Source organism: Suricata suricatta, chromosome 9, assembly GCF_006229205.1.
Source record: "Suricata suricatta isolate VVHF042 chromosome 9, meerkat_22Aug2017_6uvM2_HiC, whole genome shotgun sequence".
NCBI lineage: Eukaryota > Metazoa > Chordata > Mammalia > Carnivora > Herpestidae > Suricata > Suricata suricatta.
In genome coordinates this window covers 72014655-72030302 of record NC_043708.1, presented here as the reverse complement: position 1 = coordinate 72030302, position 15648 = coordinate 72014655, and the positions used below count along the sequence as shown (strand labels likewise).

Sequence of the window (15648 nt, the reverse complement as noted above, 5' to 3'; positions counted from 1 at the left end):
TCAGTCCTAACAAGTAGCTGAGCTCCAGCAACACCAGGCCCTCGAGTGAGCCCTGGGATAAAGTGGGGTAGGGTGAGGGCGCCTTACAGAAGAGAAGGATGCAAGATGTGGCGGCGACCTCATTGTCTCCCATCTGCGTGGACTCATAAAATTGCTCCAGCTCTTACAGACTATGATTGCGGATGTTTTATACCTTTTTTTTTTTTTTTAAGGGAGATGGCTTTCTCCAAGCACAGTTCATACCCCTCCGACCCTCAGAATTTGGGGACCGCCACAGTGAAGGCGCCAAGGCATCCAGACCTCCCTCGCCCCTTCCCCAAGCCTTTCAGCGGAATCGGACCGGCCACAGTCGATGTGGGCCTGAAACCTCCAGGTTTCCTGAAGCAGACGCTGGCTCAAAGAGGGTAACCCTTACCCTTTATCGCTCTTGGCTAACAACTTGGAGTCCCCAGAGGCAGCTTCTCTCTGCGCCTCCAGGCTCCCCTGAAGTCCAGAACAAATACGAAGTGGAGACTTCGTGGAAGGGTTGGAAGAGGAACGCTCCTCTTTTCCATTTCTGTCCTCTCGTCTGAGCCCACCCGAAAGTCTGGTGCCTTATTCAGGAGATTCAATAGCTATTTATCGAGTGTGTACTCTGTGCCAGAAATGTACTTGGCACATAGTAGTCAATGTGACCGGGACAGACAAGCTAGAGCCCAAGAATTTCGTTTTCCATACAGAAAGCACTGCAGAGCAAGGACAGTCTCTCCCTTCCCTTTCCACCCACTATCTGCTGAGTGATAGAGAAGTAGTAGGGTCAGGCCTTCTCACAAAGAGGGCATGGGAAGCGGGCAACTCTTCCCCAAGGTCACCTTCTGCAGGCCCTTGAAGGGTGCCTTCAAGAACTAAAGCACAAAGTTTATTAAATAAAGCTGAAAGGAAACAGCAAAAGCAAGCTCGCTGGACTAAAGCAGTATTTTGGGATTTGACCTCCATGGAGGCATAGTGTGGAGCCCCTCTGTTGGTCCTGGAGGTAACCTTTGCCTCCTGGTGAAGTCGGTGGTTCTTATTTTTCCTGTGTCCTTACACCTCGGTGCGCCTATGATGGTTCTGGTGCTAACCCTGTAAGAGACCAGACCCCACCTCGGAAGGGTAGCGGACAGACTCGCAGCTCAGCCTGAGCTCCGTAATTAACATTCCTATCTCTGGGACACTGTGGCTCAGAGTCCTCCGAATGCGCACATTGATGTTCTTGGGGTCTGGAGGAAATCACTGGGCTTATGGGAAGCATCAAAAACAGCCAAATTATGTGATGCAACTAACGAGGATGAATGAATATTTTAGAAGAGGAAAGCCCACCATCAGCGCTGGCTCGTTGGTCTAGTGGTATGATTCTCGCTTTGGGTGCGAGAGGTCCCGGGTTCAAATCCCGGACGAGCCCTACGTTTTTCATCCCTCCCCTCCTTTTTGGAGCCAAATACAGCCAATACCGCCCAAGTTTAATTCCATCCACCTCGCCTGAGACCCGTTCCAACCTGGACCTGTTTTGAGATATGCTTGTGAGCAAGTTGAACACTTCGGTGGACCGATGCAAATACAACGAAGATGCTAGCATGAGCCAAGGGCTTCTTGAGAGGCGGGTGCCCCAATCTGGCTCTGACAGGCTGTTTTGTCAGGAATGGCTTGCTCCGGCAGTGCTTAGCGAGGCACATTGCGCGGAAAAAATCCTCGTGCACGTCTCACTAGCGCATTTCACACAGAAGAGAAGGGTACCTGGATGTGTGTTGGGATCACAATCCCGGACCAGAACCCTCTTTCTGGGGCCACTGGTCCACTGCAGTGATCCCTAGGCGGTATGGAATCCAGCCCCCGCCTGGGAGCAGCCGCGCAGTTAGGAGCCGACTGTAGTGTGAGGTGTCTACCTCAAACGTTAGAGTTAGAGTGTGGTGGCTTCCGGCTTGTAGAAGTGGCCCAAACCTGTGATCTGCTGAAATGATAGGCCTTCAAACCTGCTTATCTTCGAGTTTCTGACGGACCCCATCGTATTTGTCCTTTCGGGAGTTGCTCAGTTACGTGGCCAGGCAAAAACAAAGAGTTTTGTGATTGGTGATTGGAAGGTGGGAAAACAAAGAATAGAATCTGCCAGGATGCCCTGACTTCCAGTCCTTTGTCCCCTCAGAAATGTGATACACCTAGCCTGGACATTGATGTGTTTGATGTATTTGCTCCTGAGGAGATGCACAGGAGGAAGCTGGATATAAAATTGTGGGGTTCCAGAGAAAGATCCAAACTAAAGGAAGGAATTTTAGGAATTAAAAGCACTGTAATCGTATATATGGTGACAGGTGGTAGCTACATTTGTGGCGAGCACAACATAACATATAGAGTTATTGAATCACTGTGTTGTACATGTGAAACTAATGTAATATTGGGTGTCAACTATACTTCAATTAAACACACACACGCACACACACACACGGTAGTGGTTAATGTTGCTTTGGCTAAGAATGTGCAGGGAAGAGCATTCACAGAGAAAGAATTTAAGGACCGGCCATGGTAATCATCAGTGTTTAAAAAGTTGAGAATGGAGTCCAGTGAGTGGAGGAACTGGAGAAGGAAGCCTCCTGACAGTCACTTGCTCAGACAGCTGATTTGGTTACTCAGGAGGGTTGACAGCCTCTATCAGCATTTGAAGCAGAAAGTACAGACGCTGACAGATGACAGATGCTAAAGATGACAGAGCTGAGTGGGTTGAAGAATAAGGGGAATGTGTGGACATGTAGGTAAAGAATTCTTTGTAGGAGATTGGCTGTGAAGGGGAAGATCTAGACCTTTCACATGTCTGGCTCAAAGGTTTGTGATTATTTAGTGAGTCCTTTTTTTCCCTGACCTCAAAGGTTCCTTGAGTTATTAAGAACTTCTAGGGACTTTAGAGACCAGCACACCTGAAAGTGGCACCATTACTGCTCCTCTTACTGTGGTAGGAGGCAGGAATACTGGCTGAGCTTACAGTCCAGACAGAGAACCCAGCAGCACTGGAACAAAGGCAGAGAGGAGCAAACTGAAGGGGAGTAGCTCACAGCCTGAGGAGGGAGGTGAAAGAAGGAAAGCCAGTTCTGAAAAGCAGAAATAGGTTTAAGATAATCGTAGGTGGGAGAGAGGGGTGGGTTTAAGAATCTAAATAATGGTTATATTGTATGAAATTCCTAAGGTTATATTATCTGAAATTAGACCTCAGGGTCTAAGTCTGCTTTTTATTGTTTACCTGTTGACTCTTAGAATCCTGATTGCTTGTGTTTTGTAATATAACAGCTTTTTATTTGATATTGCTTTGTGGGAGCTGCTATGGGCCTTTAGTACTCTACACTATAATGAACATGACCTGACCCCCTTGAATCATGCAAAAGAGTCCACAGCAAATCACCAGTGAGCATGACTATTTGATACTTATTCAGCCCTTATGTAATCTGTCCTTTCAAAAAACAATGTGATGAGATTTTGCCGTGTTCCAAATTACCAGGTACACTTCTCATTGGCAAGAAAACAAACTAGGGTATAACCCAGTCTCTGTCTTCAAGTCATCTTTAAAAATAATGTGCAACAGATAAAATGGTGCTGATTGCCAGAGAAAAATATTATCATTTAAATTTAAAACTTCAAAGTGGAACCACTGTAGGTGATGAAGAATAAGATTCATCATAATAATCTGTGAGTTCCTTGATGGCAGAGACCGTGGATTTGTACTTCTCCATACCAATTTATTTCCCAGAACATGGTATTCAATAAACTTTTACTGAACTGAGTCCAAAGTCATTTCCTACAATGAAATAATTTTGAAAATAGATGGTTTAACACACTTTATTGCCAAAATATGGGGGTGGTTCCTTCCAAAAATATTATAAACTCTGATTTGAGTTCCCCTCTTTGGCCAGTGTCTGGGATTAGCTTCAGGTCTTTAGGCTCCATGAAATTAGGTCGTCTTTAAGGCCATAGTTCATCTGCTCTCTGGGCAGTGCTCCTAGAGCACTCCTGAAGAACTTTTTTCCCTCGCAAAACCCTTTAGTTTTCACTCAGAAATCTTTGGGGATTGAAATATTTAGTGTGTTGTTTTTGTGTATTTTTAATAGAACTAGATGAAACCATTACTATTTCCAAAGCCCACTGAAGCTTTATGGCTACCTCTTTGCATGCTAATGCTCAGCTTGCCAATGTTGAGTTTGAAGTGCTCTCTATACATATATGGTATCTATGTATACAAACACACTCTAGTGTGGAATTAATCCCTGTTTAATGAGTGATGACCTCTGAAAATTCCTTTAACCAAAAAAATACTAGAGAGGATAAATCAATTTTCATATGATCTCCACTGCTGTTTTGTCCCCATTCCTTTGCATTAATATTTGTCTCTCAGTCTTCCCCTCTAAAATCAAAATTGCTTGAGCTAAGGAACCATTTCTTGTTCCTCTTAGCATATATCACTGTATCCAACAAAGATGCTTAAAAGATGTTTGCTGAACAAATAAATAAATAAATGGAAAAAATAAGTGAATGGATAAATAAGTGAATATTTGTCCAAGATTCCCAGAGGCACCACAAATAGGAACATTCACTCCCTTTCAAATATCCAGTGAAGTACACAAAATGAACCACAAAGTCTGGTTCGTGGTAGGTACAGCAATAGTTGGCATTTGTAATTCTTTGATATTAAAGTCCTTGTCCCAATTTCAATTTTACTAAAAACAAAACAAGACTGAACACAACAGATATAAGGATGTAAAAAGTGGAGAAATGAAAAGAACACAATCCTGTGAAAAAATTAGTGATGTCTTTAAATCATCCTTATAATACAGTGCAAATTAGAAAACCACATAAAATGCTATTATTCATGGACTTTCTCTTGGATCTGCTTTTGCAAAGACACCTGGGATTGCTCTGGGGAAGTGAATAAGTCCCTTATTCAATTTGCTTGACCTGTTTTTCTCCTGACTATAAATGCAATGTTTTCCATAAAGTGTATACAAAAATACACAGGTAATCTATTTATTTTATTTTTAAGATTATAAGGAAATTTTCCTTAAAATTCTTGTTTTTCATAAATAACTGAAAGAGGATACTGAAAAATTTTAATCAGTTTTTAACTTTTGCACACATAGATCTCCCTAAGAATTGGATTAAAATTGTGGATCCTCTTCCCAAACACATATAAAGTCAAATACGTAAAATTTACATAGTAGGGCAGCTTATAAATTTTCTGTAGTCCACCTTTGGACTCCCTGGTGACCATGGACGCTTAGGTTAAGATATCACCAGCTGGAGGATCTTATGATGTAATGGTGGTATTTATTATGATATATCAGTAAACATATGGAATTATGTATGAGGTAGAATCAAGGAAGGTTGCCTGAAAGAGAAGAAGGGTAGACTTGTGACTTTGGAATTCTTCTGTGGTTCCAGAATTTGGTCATTTGGTGATGCCCATGATAACCATAGGAAAAAGAGTGACAATGGAGAAGACTTGGACTTACGACTGGTAAGTTCCCCTTCACTTTCACTTCACCCCTTCTTACTGAAACTCTTAGCAAGTAAAAGTTCCCCCCAAAAGCGTGCTACCACCTTCCTAAACATAGCCTTCAAAGCTTCCTTGACTCGTTCATTGCGTAAAGCATAGATGAATGGATTCATCAGTGGTGTCACAAATGTGGTTACCACTGTCACTGCCCAGTTAGTATCCACAGAGCCACTCTGTGATGGTCGCACGTAGAGAAAAATGGCACTTCCATAGAAGAGGGTCACCACCATCAAGTGGGAGGTACAGGTAGAGAAGGCCTTCTGACGGCCTGAAACCGAGGGAATGCGCAGGACAGCCAGAACTATGTGACCATAGGACACAGCAGTAATCATCAGTGAGGATACAATGACAAGAGAGGCCAGTATAAAGTCCGTTTCCTCCAGCCTCTCGGTGTTGGTGCATGCCAGGCGGAGCAGTGGACCACTGTCACAGAAGAAGTGTTGCACCACAGCATCCTGTTCACAGAAAGGAAGTAAGGCCACAGCCACTGTGGGGCCAAGCACAGAGAAAAGTCCTCCCATCCAGCAAGCCAAGGCCACCCGAAAGCACACAGCGCCAGTCATGAGCAAGGGGTAGTGCAGAGGGTGACAGATGGCCAGGTAGCGATCCACAGACATGGCAGCCAACAGCAGGAACTCCGAGGCCCCAAGAAAGAAGTAAAAATAGAACTGGGTGATACATGCAGCAAAGGAAATAGTGTGTTGCCTTGAGAGGAAATTGCTCAGCATCTTGGGAATGATGACGGAAGTGAGCAAGATCTCTAGGCAGGACAAGTTACCCAGAAAGAAGTACATGGGAGTCTGCAGGCGAGAATCAGCTCCTATCACTCCGACAATCAACACGTTGCCTGTTAGAGTCAGCAGATAGATGAGAAGGAAGACAGAAAACAGTTCTGCTTTTGTGCTGTTGAAATTTGGGAAACCTGCCAGGATGAACTCTGTCACACCACTGCTCTGGTTCCCGCCAGGAGCCATTACCTTTCCCACCTGTGCAGCAACACGAACATGATCGTGGTGAGGACATGTCATTTCCAGAACAATCCTGAAACTTATTTTATCGTGATATGGCACACACTTCCTCACTTTCTCCAATCACTGTTAAGATCTAAAGAACCTGAGGTCCTCATCTAATTACTTTTAAAACTAGAGAAGATTTTCCAGAAATGGTAGCAAAAACTTAGGTATGAAACAGCCAGGAGCCTCCATTCTCAGAGTCCATTCTCAGATAATGGTGATGCCCCATTATTATAATAATGATACCACTGAGTATCTGAGTTGGGCAAAAAATAACAAAAAATGATTTCATGAAGAATATGATTCCCATTCTACCAGGATCAGGACTTGAGCCAGACTGCCTGGTTTTGAATTCTGGCATCTCCATTTGCTAGCCGAGTAGCCTTGGAAAAGTTACTTAACCACTTCTGTGCTCCTCAATTGTAAAATGCTAAAAGAAGTTGAATGAAAGTGCAAAAGATTCGAAAGAGTTTCTAGATCTTAGCTGACAAACACTGTGGTAGAGAAATCCCTGTAAGTAGGGCACCAGAGTCTAGGCTTGGCTTGCCATTTGCCTTGGAAGGCAATCAATGCAGCTCATTTGTCCTGAACTGCTCAGCTACAAAATGAATCATAGGAATCTAGGTCATTAGTATATCTATTACATAAAATTACCTTTTTCATGAAGAATTTGCCCAGTAACCCAAGAGTCTAACTGAACTCAGCCCATCATAAAATGCTTGCCTATCTAAAGCAAGTTATGGCTTAATTTAAAGGGAGAATGGGATAAACTACACTGAATCATTTGGTCAGGTTTCCACATCAATTTATTTAGTGTCAAGTTTTAGGTAAGTATTCTGGGGAATGTTAGGTTGAGTTTCTTATGCTTTTTCAGTCCATGATACCAATCCAAAGGTCTTTCACAAACTTGGGCTCTATTAGATGACCTGCCAGAGATAGAATTAGGAACCCGTGGTAATTTCTCATGAAATCAGAAATGAAGTCCTTGGTGTTGATTCAAATCCTTCCAGTTTTAAAAACCACCAACAGTTACGAGAACCAAATCAATGATATTCTGAAAGTGTTTACAAAATGCCTCAGTTATTAGGAGAATGCCAATCCCCCTTAGCCATGCAAAGCATGAGAACTGACCTTAAGGTCTTAGTTCTCAGCCCTACTATTGTCTGGCACACCACAGCAGTCCTTGTTCCTAGCAAATAGGACCCTCTTTACTTACAATGTCTCAGCTGTGGGTCCTACCTCAGTAGAAAAATTTTTCTGTCTTTTGTCTAGGATAAAGCAATGCTATGGTCTTTCTCCCTAGGGATTCCATTCAGAGCCTCATCTCCCTCCAGCTTCTATAAAAATTGCCTGTCAGCAAAATCATTCAACTCTTGCTCTGTATTGATTAAGTATTGGATGCTATACGTGGTGATTCAGAAATAAAAGAGACATTGTCACTACCCTCATATAGCTCACTGCCTTAATGAGAATGACAGAAAAGTTAATATGTGTCACAGGTGGAAGAGGGTCTAAGGGGGCACATGGAAAGAAATCCAAACTGAGACTTTAGAGAGAGAGGAAGTATTTCGGAGAAAGGTGATGCCTAAAATACATACTAAAAAGTGAATATGAATGTGATAGGAGAGAAAAGAGATGTTTCAATGGAAAAGAGCAGCATGTGAACATAGTACATTTGGGCCAAAGCACAGAACGTAAGGCATGGAGTGCAATGAGATAAAACTGATCACCTCAATGGGGACTCTTTCTGGCTCTCTGTGAAAATATTTCCACTGAACTGAAGTTGACTACACCTTAAGTAAGAGGAAGATGAGTCCCAACCTTAAATATGGAAGGAATCACATGGGGCACTTGGGTGGCTCAGCCAGTTAAGCCTCTGACTTCAGCTCAGGTCATGATCTTACAGTTCCTAAGTTTGAGCCCCGCGTCATCTCTCCGCCTCTGTGCTGACCTTTCAGAACCTGGAGCCTGCTTCAGATTTTGTGTGTCTCTCTCTGCCCCTCCCCGCCTATGCTCTGTCTCTCAAAAATGAATAAATGCTAAAAAAAACTTTTTTTAAAAATATGGAAAGAATCCCTCCTACTTGCCCCTGAATGTCCTTACTATCTCCATGAGGGTGGGGAACACCTTGTAAAAATTCTCTTTCCCTTTTTATGACTCAGTGGTCTGCTCCACCCTTGTCCTTTTCATACTCTGTAGTGTGAGGCTAACCATAGCCTGGAAGTCCTAAGGATGGGCAAAGCACTCGGGGAAAAAGGCAGTTAGATAATCTACTTCTCTTGTATTTTTCTCTTGGGTGTAATTCCTCAAATGTTATTCTTCTGCCTTGTAAACAAAGGGGTTTCTGATCCTGAGGTGGCTGCATCGTACTGTCCCTTTCTATGGCCTGTACAGGTCAGCCATCAGGGCCCACCTTTCCCTCCTTGTAGAGTGTCTCCTACAATTTGATCACCGTCTTAGGCATAAACAGGCACACTTAAAGTGAAGGACAATGATCTCACAACGCTCCAAGGTACGGTACTCTAAGAATAACATGGGGTTGGAAGGCAAAGGGTGGATATGGAGGGGTTAAATCTCTCATCTAGCTATGAAAAGACTGTACTTACCTACAGTTCTTTTCATCTCCAATAGTTGAAAAATGTTCCATTTAAAGGCAGGTCTCCACTTTTATGCTAATGAGTCTATGCACAAACTGTCAATTTTTCTGTTCTAGACTGCAGCCTCCCTGAACCCTGGCATTAGCCTAAGTGCAGAGAAGGAAAAGGCTGAAGACTTGTTTCTAACCAATCCCTCTTTGTAGGACAGAATCCTTCATGCATAACTTCAGTTTCCAATGGAGACGCCCCAAAATGAGGATTGATTAATCTAGACATCAGGAGCCTGGTTAGCAGCAGTACCTGCTAGAGAAGTGAGACTCAAGTATTGAGGTAAAACCGTGAGAGAGAAAGAGAAAATAAGTCTGAAAAGACCCAAGGGAGATTTGCAATTCAATGGAAAATTTCCAGACTCCATCACTGATAAATCTGAAAAAGAGGCTGGTCCTTCATCCAACAAGGGATGACTGGGAATGTTTCTGCCTCCATCTGCCACCTCCCCCCAGCCTCTTCACCCTCCACCCAAGCCCACCAACCCCAAAAGGCCTGGGGCAATACAGTGGGAATGAGAGAAAAAAATTGAGTTTGACCAAGTGCGGAAGACCATAGCCATCATCCAACTCTCTTCTGCATGGCACTCAGGGGAAGTGTTTACTCCCCTGGTAACACAGACATTGTGTCTTCTCCTTGAGGACTTAAAAAAGATACTGGGAATCCCTACTTTTGGCAAGTGATAGGAGCGCTCGGGGTATGATGAGATAGGGAAGATACTCTGTCATTTCTAGCTTCTTCTTCTCCCAGCCTTGTACTTTATCCTCTGGTAATATATACAATGCCACACACCCAAACATTGTTTAGAATTCTGGACCATTGTTCACATTTTTTCATTTGTGTCTACCCTATGTCCCTGGCTGAAGACTTGACTAATTCCTATTCATACTCCATGTACTCTGGTGCATATCAGTTCTGAGAATCTTCTCCTACCTACCACTCCCTATCCCACCACCGTGCCTGCTCTCCAACCTGAACTGGGGCATGCTCTGCTGACCTCAATCTCAATACTTAACCCACTGTGTTGTAACTCTGCTTCCTCTTCTGCGTCCCTTGCCAGGCTGCCAGGCTCTGAACTCCTAGACAGGAATTATATTTTGATCTGTGTTTCTAGCGCTAAGCACAGTGCCTGGCACACATTAGGAGCTCAATAAATGGTATGTGAACTAAAATGCTCTGAACCCCAGGCTTGAGAGCAGTTGAGCAGAGGCTCTTGCAACAATATGTCAAAAAATAAAAAGTTATAGCAGAGTGATATTCTGGGATTTGCTTCCAAATAAAGTGATTGGTGGGTATAGGTAAAATTAACTTTGCCATGAATTGGTAATTCATGGAACTGTGCATTGGTTATACTGTGATTCATTAAATTATTGTATTTTGAGTATGTTTGACATTTTTTATCTTTAAAAAAGGCTCAGAAATATGACAATCAAGTCTCCAAAGAAAATTCTATGTTTTTAGAAATTAGTTAAAAATTAATGCCAAAAATACTTTCCTAAAGATAGCAACTCTAATTCCACAAAATTAGCCAACTAGCCACTGGGGAATGTCAAATACCATGTGGGTTACTCAGAGCCAGAAAATATAAAACTATAATGAACTACCAACTCCAAGAGGAATTCAACTCTCCCAGCAACATCCTGTTTTCTGATCCAAAAGCAAAATGGAGGCAATGCCGAAACACACACACACTGAACATTCATAGTTCAGAAGGGGGAGACTGGATTAAAATAATACACTGAGTACGGAAACCTATCATTTTCACTGTGACAAGTTCCTTAAAATGAAATAAAAATTACGTTTTCTCTTCCTGTTTTTTTTTGCCTTTTCATTTTTTAAAAGGGTAACTGCAACAAAATAGAAAAACAAGGCAGAGTGCCACTATCAAATGTTTATATAAAAGGAACTTCCAGGAGAAAAAAAAGGCAGATAATTGAATTAAGAACAGAGAAAGACAAGGCAGGAGGTACCCACTCCATAGTCCTTAATTGATACATTTTAACAGACCCTCAAATATCACCTGGCTTTGAATATAGCCACAGTGGAAAGAGAAGGATAAAACAGGACAAGTGGCTTTAGGGGAAACAGGTACTTAAAAGTAGAAAAGAAAACAATCTTTAATTTTTCAAATTTAAAAAAGGCCTGAAAATCCACTCCCTCCTGAAGCCCCACTAAAACCATAGCATGGAAATGGAAACAGTAGCCACACAATCTCAGAAGAAGAAAAGCAGATAATTCAGCAGTGGCTGACATGAAAGGTTGGTCAGAAAAGATGAATTCTATTCAAGCAGTGAGAAAAACCAACAATCAATTCAGTTTATTCCAGAGTCCCTCTACATTTTTGGAAGTGGAGTGAGTGGAAGGCTAAATTAAGAATTGGATGGAAAAGGTTTAAGAAGCAGTTTGGGTGTCCGTACCTTCTTTGTTACGCAGGCTGATTGTCTTCCCTCTCTCACTCTCAACAAGAGACTGGACGGTTTGTCTGTGGAACAGGTAAAGCAGAAGGGCTTTCCCTTTGAAACTAGGGGGTTAAATAAACCAGGTATGATTTACGGTTACTGTGACGTCTATTCTAGATGCCACATGGTTAGCAGTTAGATAGGAAACTGAAGAATTTTCTTTTTTTAAATCGATTTCTTTGCCGACCTTTTTTTTTTTTTTAATCTCAGTCTCTCTTTCAAGACTCATTTTCATTTTTTCCCCCTTAAATCAGAAACAAGATAAGGATAACCACTGTCCTCACTTCTATTCAATATTGAACTAGAAATTCTAGCCAGGGCATTTAGGCAAATAGAATAGAAGGGGATGCTATGCAATGAAGTGAGACAAGACAAGATGAAACAAAACAAAACAATATAATATATACAGTGCCTCCAAATTGTAAAGGAGGAGGTTAACACTATCTCTACTAGGAGATTGTGTGATTTTTATATAGAAAATCCTAAGGAATCCACAGACATATTCACACAAAAATTAGAGCAAATAAATGAATCCAGCAGTGTTGTAGGAATCAAGGTCAACATACAAAAATCATTGGTATTTCTATACGCTAACAATAAATAATCCAATTAAATTGAGAAAACAATTCCACCATTTACAATAGCATAAGAACAAACAAACAAACAAACAAAAACAAATTTAACCAAGGAGATGTAGGACTTGTACACTAAAAACTACAAAACATTGTTGAGAGAAATTAAAGTATTCCTAATTAAATGGAAGACATCCCATATTCATGGCTTTTAAAAGACATAATACAGTTGACCCTTGAACAACACTGGGGCTGTTCACTAGGGGTACTGACCCTTCTGCACAGTTGTAAATCCAAGTATAATTTTTGACTCTCTAAAAACATAACTACTAATAGTGTACCGTTAACCTGAAGCCTGACTGATAACATACACAGTCAATTAACACATATTTTATATGTTACATCTATTATATGTTATATTCTTACAATAAAGTAAACAAAAGAAAAGGATATTAAGAAAGCCATAGGGGGGCACCTTGCTGACTCAGTTGGTAGAACATGTGACTCTTGATCTCAGGGTTGTGAGTTCAAGCCCCACACTGTGGTAGAGATTACTTAAAAATAAAAATAAAAAATTTTAAAGAAAGAAGATCATAGGGAAAAGAAAATATGGTTACAGTACTATACTGTATTTTTTAAAATCTGAATATAAGTGGGCATATGCAGTTGAAGCGTCAACTGTATTGTTAAGATAGCATTTCTAACCGAAGTAATCTATAGATTCAATTTGATCCTTATCAAAACCTCAACTGCATTTTTTTTTCAGAAATGGACATGCTAGTTCTAGAATTCTTATGGGGTTTCAAGAGACCCCAATTAGCCAAATCAGTATTGAAATTGGGGGATTCACATTTCCTGATTTTAAAATCATAGACAATGGATATGATGGAATAGAATTGAGAATCTAAAATGAATCCATACATCTATAGTCAAGGGTGCTGGAAGGGCACCTGAGTGGCTCAGTCGGTTAAGTGTCCGGCTTCAGCTCAAGTCATGATCTCGCGGTTCGTGGGTTCGAGCCATGCATGGGGCTCTGTGCTGACAGTTAGCTCAGAGCCTGGAGCCTGCTTCAGATTCTGGATCTCCCTCTCTCTCTGGCCCTCCCCTGCTCATGCTCTCTCTCTCTCTCTCTCTCTCTGTCTCTCAAGAATAAATAAAAAACAAACAAAAAAAATTAAGAAAAAAAAAAAAGAGTGCCGGAGTGGCTGGGAGGCTCAGTCAGTTGAATATCTGACTCTTGAGTTATGATTCTCCCTCCCTCTCCTGCCATTCCCCCATCTTGCGCACCTGCATGGGCTCTCTCTCAAAATAAATAAACATTAAAAAAAAAAAGAGTGCTAAGACTACTTAATGAGGGAAGAAAATTCTTTTCAACAAATGGTGCTAGAACAATTAGATATTCAATTGTTGCAAAAGAATGAAGAATGAAGTTGGACTTTTAGCTCACACCATATACAAAAATGAACTCAAAATGGACCAAAGATCCAAACGAAAGAGCTAAAACTATAAAACTGTTAAAGGAAAACATAAGGGTAAGTCCTCATGACCTTGGTTTGGTAACAGATTCTCAAACATAACACCAAAAGCACCAGCATCAAATTTTTTCAAAAAATAGATCCACTGTACTTCAGCAAAAACAAGCACTTTAAAAAAAATAATCTCTACACCCAATATGGGACTGAAACTCACAACCCTAAGATCAAGAGTTACATGCTTTACAGACTGAGCCAGCCAGGCGCCCAAACAATAAAGACTTCTGAATATCAAAACAGCACCATCAAGAAACTAATGCCCTTAAAATATGGTAAATTTTCAGGGATTATTTTAGCAATTTCTGTGTCTCTATTTTTTCCTCTCCTTTTTTATTAACTGGAAATACAACCTCCTTTACTGATCCTCAAATATTTACCTTTTCTAGCCTATTGTCTACTAGTAGTCATTTGCTTGACTTGCCTTTGTGTTACAGTACGTGTTAAAAATCTATCATATTTTTTAATTTATAAAAGCTCTTTTTTATTCGGAGGGGTTTTTGTTTGGTTTGGTTTTGCAGTACTCTTTTCTGTATTATGATTGTAACATATTCTCACTGAGAACATTAATGACATTTTTAAAAATGTTTATTCATTTTTGAGAGAGAGTGAGCCCCTGTGTGGGGGAGGGGCAGAGAGAGGGAGTCACAGAATCTGAAGCAGGCTCCAGGCTCCGTGCTGACAGCTCAACCTCACAAACTGTGATATCATGACCTGAGCTGAGGGCTGACCCTTAACCAACTGAGCCACCCAGACGCCCTGTTAAAGACACTTTGAGGGGCGCCTGGGTGGCTCAGTCGGCTAAGCCTCCGACTTCGGCTCAGGTCAGATCTCACGTTTGTGGGTTCGAGCCCCGCGTCAGGCTCCGTGCTGACAGCTAGCTCAGAGCCTGGAGCCTGCTTCTGGTTCTGTGTCTCCTTCTCTCTCTGCCCCTCCCCCTCTCATGCTCTGTCTCTCTCTGTATCAAAAATAAATAAAACATGAAAAAAAAAAGACACTTTGGAATTAAATTATCAGGGCATCTGGCTAGCTTAGTAGATCATGTGACTCTTGATCTTGGGGTTGTAAGTTTGAAAGTCACGTTGGGTGTAGAGGTTACTTAAAAATAAAATCTTAAAAAAAGTTTTTTTTAAGTAAAATAATCTTTTCCCTAAACAGCCATGCTGTCACTTTTCCTCCAAGTTATCTTCTCTTGCTTACTTGCTTCAGGCAAATAAAATCACATTAGACGATTTTTTTTCCCAGCAATTGACTGATCCTTGGTTAAATGTTTATATTAAGAGAGGGAAACCAAGTAGCTGTTTGGAAGCTCTGAGTGCATGGGTGGTACTCGATAATTCGCGGCCTCACTCTATGGTGATATCGCTGGCTTGTGTCTTAAGAAGCACCCATGCCAGTATCTTCGTATCTTTCATTTTGGACTCATCAGATAATGCAAAGAAAATTCTTCAGTTTCCTATCTAACTGCTAACCATGTGGCATCTAGAATAGACGTCACAGTAACCGTAAATCATACCTGGTTTATTTAACCCCCTAGTTTCAAAGGGAAAGCCCTTCTGCTTTACCTGTTCCACAGACAAACCGTCCAGTCTCTTGTTGAGAGTGAGAGAGGGAAGACAATCAGCCTGCGTAACAAAGAAGGTACGGACACCCAAACTGCTTCTTAAACCTTTTCCATCCAATTCTTAATTTAGCCTTCCACTCACTCCACTTCCAAAAATGTAGAGGGACTCTGGAATAAACTGAATTGATTGTTGGTTTTTCTCACTGCTTGAATAGAATTCATCTTTTCTGACCAACCTTTCATGTCAGCCACTGCTGAATTATCTGCTTTTCTTCTTCTGAAATTGTGTGGCTACTGTTTCCATTTCCATGCTATGGT

General features: G+C 41.4%; 2 protein-coding genes and 1 non-coding gene across 4 annotated transcripts in view; 1 reads left to right on the top strand and 2 right to left on the bottom strand.

The window, feature by feature from the left end:
* RNASE12 (ribonuclease A family member 12 (inactive)) overlaps positions 1–15648 on the bottom strand; it is an 86393-nt gene that overhangs the window by 42877 nt on the left and 27868 nt on the right. The window lies entirely within an intron of this gene.
* Positions 1349–1420, top strand: TRNAP-UGG. Its single transcript has one exon. It is a non-coding gene; the product is annotated as a tRNA-Pro (tRNA).
* On the bottom strand, positions 5533–6576 carry LOC115302247 (olfactory receptor 6S1). The gene has a single exon (XM_029952204.1). It carries the CDS (start codon positions 6574–6576, stop codon positions 5533–5535), a length of 1044 nt encoding a protein of 347 aa, XP_029808064.1.

Coding starts and splice junctions, on each gene's coding strand:
- LOC115302247 (XM_029952204.1), bottom strand. CDS start 6,576: ATGACATGTCCTCACCACGATCATGTTCGTGTTGCTGCACAGGTGGGA.